The sequence below is a fragment of the Sander vitreus genome, chromosome 15, assembly GCF_031162955.1.
Source record: "Sander vitreus isolate 19-12246 chromosome 15, sanVit1, whole genome shotgun sequence".
Classification (NCBI taxonomy): Eukaryota; Metazoa; Chordata; class Actinopteri; order Perciformes; family Percidae; genus Sander; species Sander vitreus.
The window spans coordinates 21839554-21857522 of record NC_135869.1 but is presented as its reverse complement, the minus strand read 5'-3'; the positions used below and the strand labels follow the sequence as shown (position 1 = coordinate 21857522).

The following is a 17969-nucleotide window of genomic DNA, read 5'->3' as shown; positions in this document are numbered from 1 at the left end:
CAAACTCAGTGACCTTCCTTGTTTCTCAGCTATAAAAACATCACATCAGGCTGTCAGTGGAGTTCAGCACGTCAGTTTCAACATAAACCATGTTCTCTGTAGCTCTGCTGCTGCTGTTGGCAGCTGGATGTGAGTCTCTCTGGATTTCTTAAAGTCAACAGTTCTTCTTTTGCAGTATAACTATCATTTGTTACAAAACATTTTCTATTTTCAACAGGTGTGAAGTGTGAACACTTGACCCAGCCAGCCTCTGTGACTGTGCAGCCAGGTCAACGTCTGACCATCACCTGTCAGGTCTCTTATTCTGTTAGCAGCTACTACACAGCTTGGATCAGACAGCCTGCAGGGAAAGGACTGGAGTGGATTGGAATGAAATATACTGGAGCTTCATACTACAAAGATTCACTGAAGAACAAGTTCAGTATCGACTTAGAGACTTCCAGCAACACAGTGACTCTAAATGGACAGAATGTGCAGCCTGAAGACACTGCTGTGTATTACTGTGCCAGAGAGCCACAGTAACACAAACCATCAGTAGACCTGAACAAAAACCCCTCAGAGCCTGAACACTTGTAACATGAAGCCACCAGAGGAGGAGCCCTCAGACCACTAATGATTTCAACACCAGCTCACTGTTACAGCAAGGAGAGAAACAGTATTATGTTCTTAATTAAATGTAACATTAACAGTACAATCAATCAATTTAAATACTCTGACATAACAATCAGTGATACATCATTGACTTTATATATAACATTTCAAGTGATGAAATAAATTTAGTGATTTAAATAAATCGTTTCTCTTCTATCATATAATTATTTACTTTTCATTAATATGTTTGACAGAGATTCAGGTTTCACCTTTTCTTTATGTGAGAACACCTGAACATTTCATCTTCATTTTGATTTATTCAAATATACTTTAGTCAGCTGATTTACTATCATCAGTATGTAAATCAGCCTCCTTGTGTGTTACCTCATAAAGAAGTGAAGTGTGTGTGTGTCAGTGAGAGACAGAAGAGCTCACATCAGTTCAGCTTCAACATCACCATGTTCTCTGTAGCTCTGATACTGCTGCTGGCTGCTGGATCCTGTGAGGAGCTTTCAGTGGATTCACTCTAATACACACATTAGAAACACTGAATAGTCAGATGAATGATGGAGATAATGTTGATTTGTGTTTCCACAGGTGTGAACAGTATTGATCTCATCCAGACAGACTCAATGGTTGTGCAGCCTGGACAGTCTCTGACCATCAGCTGTCAGGTCTCTGGTTATTCTTTGACTGATGACAGCTATGCAACAGGTTGGATCAGACAGAGTGAAGGAAAACCAATGGACTGGATTTCCCATCGGTGGGGTGGAGGAGACTTTTACCAAAATAATGCTCTGAAGAACAAGTTCCTTTACCACACACACACGTCTACTAGCTCGGTGACATTAACAGGAAAGAATCTGCAGCCTGAGGACACAGCTGTGTATTACTGTGTGCGTGTAAGCTACACAGTGATATAAACCACCAACAGACCTGCACAAATACCCAGCAACCAGCATGTGACTCAAACACAAATTTACATGAGATCGCTATGGATAAAAGCGTCAAATGTAATGTAAACATTAATTCTTCAGTTCAACTTATTAACATGTACCATACAAATGGCCTTTATTGATGGTTAAATGATAGAACGGTAACACTTTATAACAATTGGACTGGAAATCTTTGTGACACGTCAAATAAAAAATATTGTCAAGTAAAGTAAAATTCATAAATATCCTACCTGGGCGAGCATTGTTCTCAGGCATTACTGTTTAAGTGCCTTATATTGTTGTGAATACAGTAACCATAAAAATGCATCTGCAGTATAGTGTATTTTGTGTCAATGTAGTGACCTCAGTATTATTTTGCCAACCCACTCCTTAAATTCTTAATACATTTAATTTAATGTCACCATTAATCATATCTTATATGTCAATGTTAAAGATGGACCATTTTATTTGAAGGGCCACAAACATGATGAATCAATGGATGATGCTTTTTTATTTAACCATGATTATAACACTACAAGGTTTCTGAATAAATGTACACTGCTGTGACTGGTCAGTTCTTTGAAGAAGATATGAACATCATTAATAAATCAGAAATCTTCATGATTCAAATACCTTAATTGATGCATTAATTAACGCATTGTTCCTGCATTAAGTCATGCATGAGATACTATTAATCCTTGTACATTACTGAAGTACGACATTAATTAATTCATGTCCTACTCTATCTGTAAAGTGTCTCGAGATAACTCTTGTTATGATTTGATACTATAAATAAAACTGAATTGAATTGAATTGAATTTAGTTTTTTGCATTTTGTCACGTTTCAGTTCCTGAGCAGCTGTTTTCCTCGAAAAGGCTCCAAGTTTCTCTGTATGTCTGTTTCTTTAAACATCTGCAAACACTGAAACTGATTAAAGGACTTTTTTATTAAAAGCTGCGAAATATATTACTATTCACATGATTCTGGCTGCTGTCAATGTATTTATGTTTGCGGCAAATACAGTCAGTAACCAAATATATGAAAAAATAAATGCAGGTAGCAGCTACTACACAGCTTGGATCAGACAGCATGCAGAGAAAGGACTGGAGTGATTGTACATGGTGGTGTTGTATCCACCAAACTACAACGATTCACTGAAGAACAAGTTCAGTATCGAATTAAGACTCTCCCAGTGACTCATCAGTAGACCTGAACAAAAACCCCTCAGAGCCTGAACACTTGTAACATGAAGCCACCAGAGGAGGAGCCCTCAGACCACTAATGGTTTCATCACCAGCTCACTGTTACAGCAAGGAGAGAAACTGAGGGGGGGGGGGGACTCAGCTTTTCTTAGACATAAGTAGGGGGGGCGCCAAGGAAAAAAGGTTGGGAACCACTGCTCTACAGTAATAGACATAGTTATTTCAATTGTCAAACCATTATCTAAATTGCCAATGTCTTATTCATAAGTACTAACCATGAATGGTATAATAGTATGACACAGTGAGATCAATACAAAGCAGTTGTCATAAATGATACTAGATGTTGGTGATCAGAATGAAACAGATTATTTATATTATTGTGAATGGTGCTGCCCATTCTGATCACAGAGACCAATGAGAAACAGAGCCTTGATACCAAGATTAAACATAATTTAACAAATTTGAATAAACCTTGAGAAAAACAGATGTAATTTGTGTATTGTTAGAATACATGTGGCTATATTGTTAATACTGATAAACATTTTACATTAATTAAGACTCTTGCACATGAATTTCCCAGTTTCATTAAATATCTCCAGTCCAGATGTTTCCTCCCTGTGAGGAGGAGTCGATGCAAAACTCAGATATCTTCCACTCAGATATCTTCCACCTCTACTTATCTGAGTGCAGAGAGGAGGACAGAGAACAGTGGACACACAGTTTAACATGATGGACTATAGGACAGGACTGCTGCTTTTAACTCTCTGCTCGGCAGGTGAAGATTTTCGTTGATATTTATTTGACACAGTTTTTATTTCTATCACTGACATATTTCACATTTTCATTTTGTCTTGACAGGTGTTGATGGTCAGACTCTAATAGAATCTGAACCAGTGGTTAAAAGACCTGGAGAATCCCACAGATTGACCTGTACAGCCTCTGGGTTGGACTTTGGTAGCTCTTGGATGGCCTGGGTCAGACAGGCTCCTGGAAAAGGACCGGAATGGGTAGCAACTATCGAATATGACAGTGCTAGAATCTACTACTCTCAGTCAGTCAAAGGCCGGTTTACCATCTCCAGAGACAACAGCAGAGAGCAGCTGTATCTGCAGATGAACAGTCTGAAGACTGAAGATTCTGCTGTTTATTATTGTGCTCGACACCCATAGTGACTGGAGTTGGTTGAACAGCTGTACAAAATACTGTAGATCCCCTTCTTATAGATATATTCTTCGAAAAAAAATATTTGTTTTTAGCTTTTGTTGTTTTTAATAAAAACATGAAAATGTGCCCTGAAAAAGACCTGACATTATTAACCAATTATCACTTCCTTACAAAAGAGCCAAAGACAGCAAAACAATCCTTGTCCAGGTATGAATAAAATAAATACTACATACACATAGCCATGTGTCATGTACTAAAGTGGGAGTGACAAATAATGTTACATTTTCTTTCATAAAAACCCTAGAAGGCGTCAGTCTCAAGTTTCTCTGTCCTCTATATGGAAACACTTAGTTCTGCTTATCTCTTTGATTTTGACTGACTGCCACTCAAAACTACAACTTTATACTCAGACCCTTTGAGAGCTTACTTCACCCCAACAGAAATAGAACATTTAGGTGCTGGACCAGCAGTGACTGATTCTTCATGTATTCATTTAGTTGTATAGTTCTCCATTTCATCATTTCAAATCAATTTCAATATAAACAGCTGGAAGACTGAAGGAGCTGCTGTTTATTCTTGTGTATGTAAACCATTGGGTTGGAAGCTGAATGGATACTGTAGTAATACTGCAATAATGCAAACTTTTACTTCCTTGGCTCTTGGAGGAAAAACTATGTATTCCTTTGTCACATTGTTTTCTCTATTAGCAGTACTCCCCCTCACTTAGGTGAACAATAACCTTTTAAATTAACATCTTAGACTGACACTACAGCTTGTACTTTGAACTACACACCACACAATCTTACCCTCTTAGACATGCACACAGTTGAAAAACTGTCCAAACACACTGAAAATAAGAGAAACAATGAACAACATCTTTAAAGTATCTCAGTCTGTTTCGAAAACCTCTCTCTCTCTCTCTCTCTCTCTCTCTCTCTCTCTCTCTCTGTCAGAGTCCAGCACTCCTCCTTTTCTGACAGAAAACTGTATCTCCTAATGCTAAAATGTAAATTCACACACTGATGCATAATCCCCACCCATTCTGTCAACACAATATATAATCCCCATACCAGCCTCTGCAGTTGCAGACTGAGACAAGTTCCCACCATGACAGTTGTACAAAGTGTCCTCCTCTTGGCTCTCATTTCAGGTGAGTGAAGTCGGTGTTGAGCGAAGGAGGAGAAAATGAGCTTTGGATGTCGGCTGGCTCCCTGTAATGTAAACTCTGTCTCTTCCAGCTGCTCAGGGCCAGTCCCTCACCTCCTCAGAGCCAGTGGTGAGCAGAGCAGGACAACCAGTCACTCTGTCCTGTAAGGTGGACGGACTGTCTCTAGCTTGGCTGCACTGGATTCGTCAGAAACCAGGGAAAGGATTGGAATGGATCGGACGCATTGATAGCGGAACTGGCACAATATTTGCCCAAAGTGTCCAAGGCCAGTTTTCCATCACCAAAGACACTTCCCAAAATCGTGTGCACTTAGAGGTTAAGAGTCTGAAACAAGAAGACTCTGCAGTTTATTATTGTGCACGAGAGCCACAGTGACACACAACACTACTAAGCTGTACAAAAAACGGAAATAACACTGATCTCTGTGTGAGAAGCACTGAAGCATGTCAGGACTGTGAAAACACATGTTCCACTGAATGATTGACAATTTATAATGAAAGATATGTCATCAATAAAAACTCTATTTGTCAGCATGTTGGGACAGTTTATCATGACTCAGAGCGTGCATTTGAAAAAAGATTATTGGAATTAAATTCAAGATATTATTATATAAGCTCTTTCATTAAAATATAACTCTACAGAGATGTATTTATTTATTTAGATGCAAACCACCAGCAGACCTGCAAAGATACCCAGCACCCATGTTACTCAACAACACATTTTACATTACAGCATTAATTTGTAAGTTCATTTAACATAAACTTTACAGATAATCCTTTTTTTTGTTTTGGTTATATGATAAAACACTACAAAATAGAAGCAACTCCCTCCCCATGGTATCTTGATGCAAATCTTCAGTCTGTGCAGTGTACTTCTGTCCTGCTGACTGCTCTTGCACTTTGTGTGGAGCATCAGATGTCACATCTCCAGCCTCAGGATGATGAACACACTCACTCTTCTGCTGGTTGCTCTCTCTCTGCCCTGTGAGTTCTCCTGCTTCTTGCTGTGTAATCTTTTCTCAGACAACATGGACTGATGGTCAGTCAGTGACACCAGAAAACTTCCCAGATGATTCATTTATTCTGTGTTTCCTCTCTCCCTTTTATTTCATCAGGTTGTACAGGTCAGAGTATGGAGTCCATTCCTTCCAGTTCAGTAGTAAAAAAGCCTGGGGAGACTCTCAGTCTCTCCTGCAGGGGATCTGGCTTCACATTTAGCTGCTGTGTTATGATGTGGATCAGACAACCTGCAGGAGAAGGAATGGAATGGATAGGGAGCGGCTTCTCTGATTCAAGCAGTAACACTTATGCCAGCAGTGTGCGGGGCCGTGTAGAAATCAGTAGAGATGACAGCAACAGCATGGTGTATCTGAGACTGTCCGTAACTTAAAGCCAGAGGACTCTGCTGTGTATTACTGTGCCAGAGAAACACACTGGTTAAAGGAAGCAGAGAGGCTTGACAAAAACCTCAAACTAAATTATTTCCCCAAGAACCTACAGGTGGCAGTAGAAGATAAGACGTCAGATGACACAAAGGAGAATATGACAGTGTCTCTAAACACACACACAAATTCCTGACCACAATGGAAGCAACAGCTGATGTCGTTGTTTGTGACTTCCTGTTTTGTAGTGTTACATTTGTTTCCACAAAAACAATAGTAATGATGTTCCTTTTTTGATTTTGAACAGCAGGTGTTGAGAATATATATGGACATTTATGCATGATATATCCAGAATATGGATGGCCATCAAATGCTGCTGAGAAAAGTATATAAACACATTTAATTTGAGCATAAACAAATGTATATTCAATATTGAGAAAATCATACGTATAATCATATAATGAAAGAATGATATAAATCATATTTTTTCCAGAGATGTGTTGAGTTTCTGTTTGAGGAGGAGGAGTCAATGCAAATCTCTGACCTCTTCCATCTCTACATGTTGCAGAGTGAAGGACAGACACTAAATCACTGACATACACGCTGTAGACTGGACAGAGACAACTGGCTTTAACAATGATCAGACCTGATTATTTGGTTGTTTTTCTCATCCTGTCATTTAACTGGGCAGGTAAGAACAATAGATGTTTTTCTGACAAACTTCCTGGTACAAAGACAACATGGCTGCATTACAATAAACTAATGAGCTGTTTAAATGTCTGTAGGTACTGAGGGTCAAACACTGACTGAGTCTGAACCAGTGGTTAAAAGACCTGGAGAATCCCACAGACTGACCTGCACATATTCTGGGTTTGGTGGGGATTATGCTAATGCTTGGATCAGACAGGCTGCTGGAAAAGGACTGGAATGGATCGCTTACATCAGCGACATGGTTTATTACAGCTCCCCCAGATGTAGTTGAAGCAGACATTAAATATTCTGTTGATCTGAGTGTAAATGTAAATCTGTTTGTTTTACATGTCTGACTTGTTTTAGAAGTTTTGTGAAGAATGAATACAAAATAAATTTCAATTTGTGTTAACTTTGCCGTGATAATAATTACATTTTCTTTCAGAATCAGAATCAGAATACTTTATTGATCCACTCAGGGATATTATTTAGTTGCAGTGTCAAAATACATGTTCATAACACAATTCCAAGCATTGACAACTTTTGACAGGACAGTCCATCCTTCTTTCATAGCCTGTCAGTGTCCTTCTCTATGCAAAGTGAACTTCCTCACAGTCTGCTATAAAGACTTGATATCATGCTGTCAGTTGCAGCAGAAGAAGAGAAGCTCCCATCAGATCACCTTCAATAGCAACCATGTTCTCTGTAGCTCTGCTGCTGCTGCTGGCTGCTGGATCCTGTGAGTCTCACTGAGGCAGAGACACTGACAGTATGATCACAGCACACTGTTCACTGTTATTACACTGATTCAATACTCAACATGTTTTCCTCCACAGGTGTGAAGTGTGAACAGTTGACCCAGCCAGCCTCTGTGACTGTGCAGCCAGGTCAACGTCTGACCATCACCTGTCAGGTCTCTTATTCTGTTAGCAGCTATCGCTACAGCTTGGATCAGACAGCCTGCAGGGAAAGGACTGGAGTGGATTGGACGTGGCTGTGTTGGATGCACCACATACTACAAAGATTCCCTGAAGAACAAGTTCAGTATTAACTTTGACTCTTCCAGCAACACAGTGACTCTAAATGGACAGAATGTGCAGCCTGAAGACACTGCTGTGTATTACTGTGCCAGAGAGCCACAGTAACACAAACCATCAGTAGACCTGAACAAAAACCCCTCAGAGCCTGAACACTTGTAACATGAAGCCACCAGAGGAGGAGCCCTCAGACCACTAATGGTTTCAACACCAGCTCACTGTTACAGCAAGGAGAGAAACAGTCTTATGTTCTTAATTAAATGTAACATTAACAGTATAATCAATCAATTTAAATACTTTGACATAACAATCAGTGAAACATCATTGAATGTACATATAACATTTCAAGTGATGGAATACATTCAGTGATTTAACTATAGTATAAATGTATCATTTCTCTTCTATCATATCATTATTTACTTTTCATTAACAATCAAACAGATGTTTGTCAGAGATTTAGGATTCACCTTCTCTTCATTTTGATTTATTCAAATTCACTTTAGTCAGCTGATTTACTTTCATCAGTATGTAAATCAGCCTCCTTGTGTGTTGCCTCATAAAAACATGAAGTGTGTGTGTGTGTGTGTGTGTGTGTGTGTGTGTGTGTGTGTGTGTGTGTGTGTGTTGGATTGCATTCAGTGATTTAACCACAGTATAAATGAATTGTTTCTCTTCTATCAAATCATTATTTACTTTTCATTAATAATCAAACAGATGTTTGTCAGAGATTCAGGTTTCCAACTTCTCTTCATGTGAGAACACCTGAACATTTAATCTTCATTTTGATTTATTCAAATATACTTTAGTCAGCTGATTTACTATCATCAGTATGTAAATCAGCATCCTTGTGTGTTACCTCATAAAGAAGTGAAGTGTGTGTGTGTCAGTGAGAGACAGAAGAGCTCACATCAGTTCAGCTTCAACATCACCATGTTCTCTGTAGCTCTGATACTGCTGCTGGCTGCTGGATCCTGTGAGGAGCTTTCAGTGGATTCACACTAATACACACATTAGAAACACTGAATAGTCAGATGACTGATGGAGATAATGTTGATTTCTGTTTCCACAGGTGTGAACAGTATTGATCTCATCCAGACAGACTCAATGGTTGTGCAGCCTGGACAGTCTCTGACCATCAGCTGTCAGGTCTCTGGTTATTCTTTGACTGATGACAGCTATGCAACAGGTTGGATCAGACAGAGTGAAGGAAAACCAATGGACTGGATTTCCCATCAGTGGGGAACAAGTGGCCTTCGTCAAAATGATGCTCTGAAGAACAAGTTCAGCTACAGCAGAGACACTTCTGCTCTAACAGTGACTCTAAAAGGACAGAATGTGCAGCCTGAGGACACAGCTGTGTATTACTGTGTACGTGTAAGCTACACAGTGATACAAACCCCCAACAAACCTGCACAAATACCCAGCAACCAGCAAGACTCAACCACACACACATGTTCTAAATGTGGACATTAATAAAGACAGCACTCTTTAATGAGATGATGAAATTAATGTTTATGGAATTCAAACTAACTACATGTAAACAATATTACACAAAATCATGTTCATAAGTACAAACCATGCATGTTATAATGTCAAAGCGAGATGATAATAAAGCAATTTTCAGAAATGCTTTTAATGTTAGTGATCAGATTAAAACTGTAGTTTATTTATGTTATTGTGAATGCTCTCATTTGCTTCCTATTATGTTCATAGTGACTAATGAGAAACAGAGCATTGATAACAAGATAAATCATAATTTAATACATGTAATTAAACTCTGTATGTTAATGTGTCAGATGTCATTTGTGTATATTACAATACATATATGGTTGTGGTGTTAATATTGATAAACATTTTACACAAATTATAACATTTCAGACAAACATTAAAACAGCTGACTTGGAGGGTTGACTCTGACTCAGTTTCATTAAATATCTCCAGTCCAGATGTTTCCTCCCTGTGAGGAGGAGTCGATGCAAAACTCAGATATCTTCACCTCTACTTATCTGAGTGCAGAGAGGAGGACAGAGAACAGTGGACACACAGTTTAACATGATGGACTATAGGACAGGACTGCTGCTTTTAACTCTCTGCTGGGCAGGTGAAGATTTTCACTGATCTTGATTTGAATTTGTCTTCAAAAAGTTACCATCCAACATGAAGTGATTGTTTTCTTGTTTATCTTGACAGGTGTTGATGGTCAGACTCTGACAGAATCTGAACCAGCGGTTAAAAGACCTGGAGAATCCCACAGATTGACCTGTACAACATCTGGGTTTAATTTAGGCAGCTATCACATGGCCTGGATCAGACAGGCTGCTGGAAAAGGACTGGAATGGATTGCTTACATTAGCAGTAGCAGTGGCAGCATCCGCTACTCTCAGTCAGTTCAAGGCCGGTTTACCGTCTCCAGAGACAACAGCAGAGAGCAGCTGTATCTGCAGATGAACAGTCTGAAGACTGAAGATTCTGCTGTTTATTATTGTGCTCGACACCCACAGTGACTGGAGTTGGTTGAGCAGCTGTACAAAAATCCTACAGTACTCATTCTTTCAGGCTGGTAGTGCACAAGTTTGAAATATTTGAAGTATTTTTCATAATGTTTATGTATTTATTTATCTTTTTTATATTAGCTTTGGTTGTTTTGAGGTTAAGTTGTTTAATATGCTGTGATTTACTTGAAATGTTTTTAAAATAAAGTAATAATCCTCCCTGCATTATACACATTCCTGAAAACACATTAAAAACAGAAAAATGTTCACTCATTGATAAAAGGTCCAAAGACAGCCCAACAATCTGGTTGCTGAAATTAAACTTCTACAAATACTTTACATTTCTACAAAGTAAGACACAACACTCTCTGTAAATAAAGTGGAAAATAAAGCGAGTCATAATATGGGAGTTAAAAAATAATGTTTGGCCTTTCTTTCATAAAATCACTAGAGGACAGTCAGTGTCTAGTTTCTCTCTCCTCTGTTACTAAAAGGAGAAACTCAGATCAGCTGCTCTCATTGATCTTAACTGACTGATACTCAAACTCTGAAATGATTCATATTGCTCTGTAATAAAATCAATAGGTATATAAAAATATGTCACTCTTTCCTTCACATACTGTAGTTTTATTAAAATTATTTCTAAGAGAAAACAGCTGAAAGTGGAGATCAGTGATGACAGTATTTAACGTTATTGTTTAGAGTGAATTTACTTGTATCATGTATGGAGATAACTATTTTATACTAAATGATCTTTAGTGTTTGAAGAAAGTCTGGAAAATATGTGGAAATAATATTGACAGTTTAAAGTTATCGGTATCTGGATATGAAGAAAACAAAAATGACACACATATTTTCACTCTACAGATATAATAACACTGAACAAACTCTTCTATTGACTCCAGTTAGACCAACATTGATGCTTCATATGTTTGATTTTATGCAAACTCAGTGACCTTCCTTGTTTCTCAGCTATAAAAACATCACATCAGGCTGTCAGTGGAGTTCAGCGCGTCAGTTTCAACATAAACCATGTTCTCTGTAGCTCTGCTGCTGCTGTTGGCAGCTGGATGTGAGTCTCTCTGGATTTGTTAAAGTCAACAGTTTCTTCTTTTGCAGTATAACTATCATTTGTTACAAAACATTTTCTATTTTCAACAGGTGTGAAGTGTGAACAGTTGACCCAGCCAGCCTCTGTGACTGTGCAGCCAGGTCAACGTCTGACCATCACCTGTCAGGTCTCTTATTCTCTCAGCAGCTACTACACAGCTTGGATCAGACAGCCTGCAGGGAAAGGACTGGAGTGGATTGGAATGAAACATACTTCAGCTTCATACTACAAAGATTCCCTGAAGAACAAGTTCAGTATCGACTTAGAGACTTCCAGCAACACAGTGACTCTAAATGGACAGAATGTGCAGCCTGAAGACACTGCTGTGTATTACTGTGCCAGATACACACAATGGTTAAAGTTAATAGGGAAGCTATACAAAAACCATCAAAAATGTATTTTTACAAAGACCAACATGAGGCAGTAGGAGACCTAAAGTAATAATGGCAGTAAGAGTATAAAACAAAGAGGCACACAATGACAGTAGCAAATGATTACCAACAATGTAATGATTAATAACTGACTGAGTAATAGTTTTATTGAGACTGTTGATGTCTGAATGTATTTTCTCTGTTATAAGGTTTGTAAAGAATACGAACATTCAATTTAAGATATGGTGAGAAATAATAATCACACACTGTGTAATACAGTGTGTAAAACTGGGTAACACTTGTTGTCATTCATACACATTTGAACAATCAAAATGACGCAAAGTTTCCCAAGTATAATTTATTGGGTTTTCACATGCTCACACTACTTAGATTATGGAAACAACAGAATATCTCAACATATATATGTGGACGACACAAATGTACATAACGAACAGCCCATTAGTGCATTGAACAATAAATGCCCAAGATAAATATACATAAATAAATACATATTTAAAACTTTTTTTTTTGGTGCCAAATAACAATTAAAGATCAATGCTCACCTTTAATCACTTAAGTAAAGAATGCCAATGCAATGTACTTCTAATATGTGTCTGTATTACATTTTCTTTCCTTTAATGAACTACGTGTTACAGGACAGTCCATCCTTCTTTTATAGCCTGTCAGTGTCCTTCTCTATGCAACGTAAACTTCCTCACAGTCTGCTATAAAGACTTGATATCATGCTGTCAGTTGCAGCAGAAGAAGAGAAGCTCCCATCAGATCCCCTTCAATAGCAACCATGTTCTCTGTAGCTCTGCTGCTGCTGCTGGCTGCTGGATCCTGTGAGTCTCACTGAGGCAGAGACACTGACAGTATGATCACAGCACACTGTTCACTGCTATTACACTGATTCAATACTCAACATGTTTTCCTCCACAGGTGTGAAGTGTGAACAGTTGACCCAGCCAGCCTCTGTGACTGTGCAGCCAGGTCAACGTCTGACCATCACCTGTCAGGTCTCTTATTCTGTTGGCAGCTATCGCACAGCTTGGATCAGACAGCCTGCAGGGAAAGCACTGGAGTGGATTGGAAGTGGACATGTTGGATACACAACATACTACAAAGATTCACTGAAGAACAAGTTCAGTATCAGCTTGGACTCTTCCAGCAACACAGTGACTCTAAATGGACAGAATGTGCAGCCTGAAGACACTGCTGTGTATTACTGTGCCAGAAAGCCACAGTAACACAAACCATCAGTAGACCTGAACAAAAACCCCTCAGAGCCTGAACACTTGTAACATGAAGCCACCAGAGGAGGAGCCCTCAGACCACTAATGGTTTCAACACCAGCTCACTGTTACAGCAAGGAGAGAAACAGACACAACCCAAATGGTTCTTACAGTAATTAAATGTAACACAGTACAATTAATCAATTGAAATACTCTGACATTGCAATCAGTGATACATCATTGAATGTATATATAACCTTTCAAGTGGTGGAATAAATTCAGTAATTTAACTACAGTATAAATGAATCCTAAAGTAGTCAGTTTCTCTTCCATAATATCATGATTTACTTTTTATGAACAATCCAACATATGTTTGTCAGAGATTCAGGTTCCAACTTCTCTTTATGTGAGATGAAAAACAACACCTGAACATTTCACCTTCATTTCAATTCATTTACATATACTTATACTATACTGATTTACTATCATCAGTATGTAAATCAGCCTCCTTGTGTGTTGCCTCATAAAGAAGTGAAGTGTGTGTGTGTCAGTGAGAGACAGAAGAGCTCACATCAGTTCAGCTTCAACATCACCATGTTCTCTGTAGCTCTGCTGCTGCTGCTGGCTGCTGGATCCTGTGAGGAGCTTTCAGTGGATTCACACTAATACACACATTAGAAACACTGAATAGTCAGATGAATGATGGAGATAATGTTGATTTGTGTTTCCACAGGTGTGAACAGTATTGATCTCATCCAGACAGACTCAATGGTTGTGCAGCCTGGACAGTCTCTGGCCATCAGCTGTCAGGTCTCTGGTTATTCTTTGACTGATGACAGCTATGCAACAGGTTGGATCAGACAGATTGAAGGTAAAACCAATGGACTGGATTTCCAATCGGTGGGGTGGAGGTAGCCTTTACCAAAATAATGCTCTGAAGAACAAGTTCCTTTACCACACACACACATCTACTAGCTCGGTGACAATAACAGGAGTGAATCTACAGCCTGAGGACACAGCTGTGTATTACTGTGTGCGTGTAAGCTACACAGTGATACAAACCACCAACAGACCTGCACAAATACCCAGCAACCAGCATGTGACTCAAACACAAATTTACATGAGATCGCTTTGGATAAATGTAATGTAATCATTCATTATTGCGTTCAACTTAACATGTACAATACAAATGGCCTTTATTTATATTTCTTGGTTAAATGATAGAACACTACAAAACAAAAAAGTGCTCTTGTCTCTAAATATTGTATGTAGAAGGACAAGCAACTGCAATTGAAAAATTAACAAATAATAAATTATGAATATATTATTATAATAATAAATATAACATGTCAAAACAAGTCAAAACTTTGCGTTCAGTCTGCAGTCTCAATAAAACTGTTCAAGGTTTTATTGCAGCTCCCCTATATGTACCTAAAGCAGAAATTACATATTCTGTTAATCTGAGTTTAACAGAATTTCAAGTTTTATGAAGAATCAATAAACACAAATTGATTGATTGATTGAAAACTTTGTGATAACTTTGCTGTGAAAATAAATAAAATTTCTTTCACGTGTCAGAATACATTTTCTTAACATAAGTCCAGTCTTTGACTACTTGTGACAGGACAGTCCAGCTTTCTTTTATAGCCTGTCAGTGTCCTTCTCTATGCAAAGTGAACTTCCTCACAGTCTGCTATAAAGACTTGATATCATGCTGTCAGTTGCAGCAGAAGAAGAGAAGCTCCCATCAGATCACCTTCAATAGCAACCATGTTCTCTGTAGCTCTGCTGCTGCTGCTGGCTGCTGGATCCTGTGAGTCTCACTGAGGCAGAGACACTGACAATATGATCACAGCACACTGTTCACTGTTATTACACTGATTCAATACTCAACATGTTTTCCTCCACAGGTGTGAAGTGTGAACAGTTGACCCAGCCAGCCTCTGTGACTGTGCAGCCAGGTCAACGTCTGACCATCACCTGTCAGGTCTCTTATTCTCTCAGCAGGTACACAGCTTGGATCAGACAGCCTGCAGGGAAAGGACTGGAGTGGATTGGAATGAAACATACTGGAGATTCGTTCTACAAAGATTCCCTGAAGAACAAGTTCAGTATCGACTTAGAGACTTCCAGCAACACAGTGACTCTAAATGGACAGAATGTGCAGCCTGAAGACACTGCTGTGTATTACTGTGCCAGAGAGCCACAGTAACACAAACCATCAGTAGACCTGAACAAAAACCCCTCAGAGCCTGAACACTTGTAACATGAAGCCACCAGAGGAGGAGCCCTCAGACCACTAATGGTTTCAACACCAGCTCACTGTTACAGCAAGGAGAGAAACAGACATTTAGCAATGAAAAAGTAAAAGTACTTCGCTTAGTATAATATGTACAAAAATATTAAATAACTGAAGGCAATTTTCAAAAAGTGTCTTCTATTTCTGACTCACAATATTTATAAGAATGAATCTTCATCCCACATGAAATGAATTTAAATAATGGCATTTTTTTTTACTTAATGGATGTATATTTGTATATATGGATATATATTAATGGAATCCACATACTGAAAATGGTATGACTCTTGAAGACTTTATCACAAACAGTATAAAATAATTAACAACCCTTGTTTTTTTGTCTTTTACTATTTAAATGTAGTTAATCACTTCAGGGGTAGTGTAAAAATGTCAAAGTCTTCACATGATGCAGACTGTGACTCAAGACTGCAAACTCAATGGTTGTGCAGCCTGGACAGTCTCTGATCATCAGCTGTCAGGTCTCTGGTTATTCTTTGACTGATGACAGCTATGCAACAGGTTGGATCAGACAGAGTGAAGGAAAACCAATGGACTGGATTTCCCATCAGTGGGGAACAAGTGGTCTTTACCAAAATAATGCTCTGAAGAACAGGTTCAGCTACAGCAGAGACACTTCTGCTCTAACAGTGACTCTAAAAGGACTGAATCTGCAGCCTGAGGACACAGCTGTGTATTACTATGTACGTGTAATCTACACAGTGATGCAAACCACCAACAGACCTGCACAAATACTCATGACAATATCATGTCATCTGCTCGTCAAAATTTCAAGCCTAGAATCCAAGAAAATAAACATTTTGATTTCCACTTAAAGGAGAATTACGGTCAATTTCAACACGTATTTCTGTTGTTTGTAAATTTGGAGTGCTCTCTGTAGCGAGAAAAACGAAAACAATCGGTGTTGCCTACACCGTATTATCCTCCTGCTAGCGTTAGCACCCAGGAGGCTGAAACCGGGCATGTTTTAAACATTATTTTAGCCTCTTAACATGTTCGAAATGTCATTACAAGTGCCTACCCATGTGAAGTGATTCCTTCCGAGTGAACACAGTGAATCTGACTGCAGTAGAGGTGAAAGAAAAGCATAAAATGTGTGCTAATTCAGCTCTGTTTAGTTCCGGTGTTGAGACAGCAAGACGAGTGCTTCGGGACCGTCTACAAAGTACAACACCAAAAAAATAGGCATATGCTTATTTTTTATAAAAGTAAGTGCTGTAGTACAACTAGCAGGATACAAGTTGTAATTGAGGTAAGTTTGGAGACACTACCTTATTTAATCATTAAATTAATACATATTTTTGTATCTCTTTTCGGTGTTGTACTTTGTAGACGGTCCCGAAGCACTCGTCTTGCCTCTAACGCAGCGTAGGCAACACTGATTGTTTTCATTTTTCTCGCTACTGAGAGCACTCCAAATTTAGAAACATCAGAGCTTGTTATGACCCTGGGGTCATATTTTGTAATTTGTCTCTCACCCTGCACTATCAGTTGATCTCCTCTGAGTGTACACAGGTAATGGAGAACAGGTGCACACACCGGATTGGTCCAGCAGAGCTGATTAGTGCAGAGCAGAGCTTTTTGTTTTTGTTAAGGAACGTTTTAGGTTGTCTCTAGAGTTGTTTTGTTTGTTGTGTTGGGCCCTCATCTCTAAATAAAACATAAACTGCCACTTTGTAATACTTTGTTCAGGCCTTGCTTGGGAGTGGGAAGAGTGGGGGGGGGGCACCCGTTATGTTGCGTTCGGGTTACCCCTAGACATCAGGACGTAACAGAGCTATGTGTTGAAATCGACCAGAATTCTCCTTTAAACAGTAAATCATATTAGAAATATTTCTCAGTTCAATATGCTGTCAGAAAAATACATCTCGTCGTTGACAGGTATTTGGTATTTTTTAGTTTCCCTGCTCTTGTAGAAAACTACTGATGATAAAGTGCTTCTGCTTTCCATGTTCCCTTTTTAAACCTGAAGAGGGAGGTCCATGCAAACTCTTCCTTCCTTATAATCACACCATCAACAGCTCTTAGAACATTTATGACAGAACAACTGGGACACTTTAGAAAACTTAGAAATATTCAGATCAGAAAACACTGGATTACAGTGTTTACTACAGAATGGAGAATATGATTTCATGGAGTTTATTCTTTATAGTTACTTTTCATGGTAAGAGTAATTTCTACTTTAACACACTGAAGACACTCTAGTCTAATATTTAACCTCTGTGATGGATGATTATCACAATTTCTTTCCTTACAGGAGTTTGGAGTGAGATC

The 17969-nt window shown here is 38.7% G+C and overlaps 3 pseudogenes and 3 gene segments (V, D, J or C); all 6 read left to right on the top strand.

The window, feature by feature from the left end:
* Positions 1 to 26: 26 nt before the first annotated feature.
* Positions 27 to 542, top strand: LOC144529878 (Ig heavy chain V region 5A-like). The segment is given in 2 exon segments: positions 27 to 129; positions 218 to 542. Coding segments are annotated over 2 exon segments (345 nt in total).
* A 507-nt stretch (positions 543 to 1049) lies between these two features.
* LOC144530063 (immunoglobulin heavy variable 3-30-3 pseudogene) lies at positions 1050 to 3898 on the top strand (annotated as a pseudogene).
* A 3866-nt stretch (positions 3899 to 7764) lies between these two features.
* Positions 7765 to 8296, top strand: LOC144529739 (immunoglobulin heavy variable 3-23-like; annotated as a pseudogene). Its single transcript, XR_013503046.1, has 2 exons — positions 7765 to 7871; positions 7969 to 8296. The product of XR_013503046.1 is annotated as an immunoglobulin heavy variable 3-23-like (transcript).
* An 803-nt stretch (positions 8297 to 9099) lies between these two features.
* On the top strand, positions 9100 to 9642 carry LOC144530062 (Ig heavy chain V region PJ14 pseudogene; annotated as a pseudogene).
* Positions 9643 to 12881: 3239 nt separating this feature from the next.
* On the top strand, positions 12882 to 13411 carry LOC144529738 (Ig heavy chain V region 5A-like). The segment is given in 2 exon segments: positions 12882 to 12988; positions 13086 to 13411. Coding segments are annotated over 2 exon segments (351 nt in total).
* Positions 13412 to 15084: 1673 nt separating this feature from the next.
* Positions 15085 to 15610, top strand: LOC144529740 (immunoglobulin heavy variable 4-38-2-like). The segment is given in 2 exon segments: positions 15085 to 15191; positions 15289 to 15610. Coding segments are annotated over 2 exon segments (345 nt in total).
* Positions 15611 to 17969: the final 2359 nt, after the last annotated feature.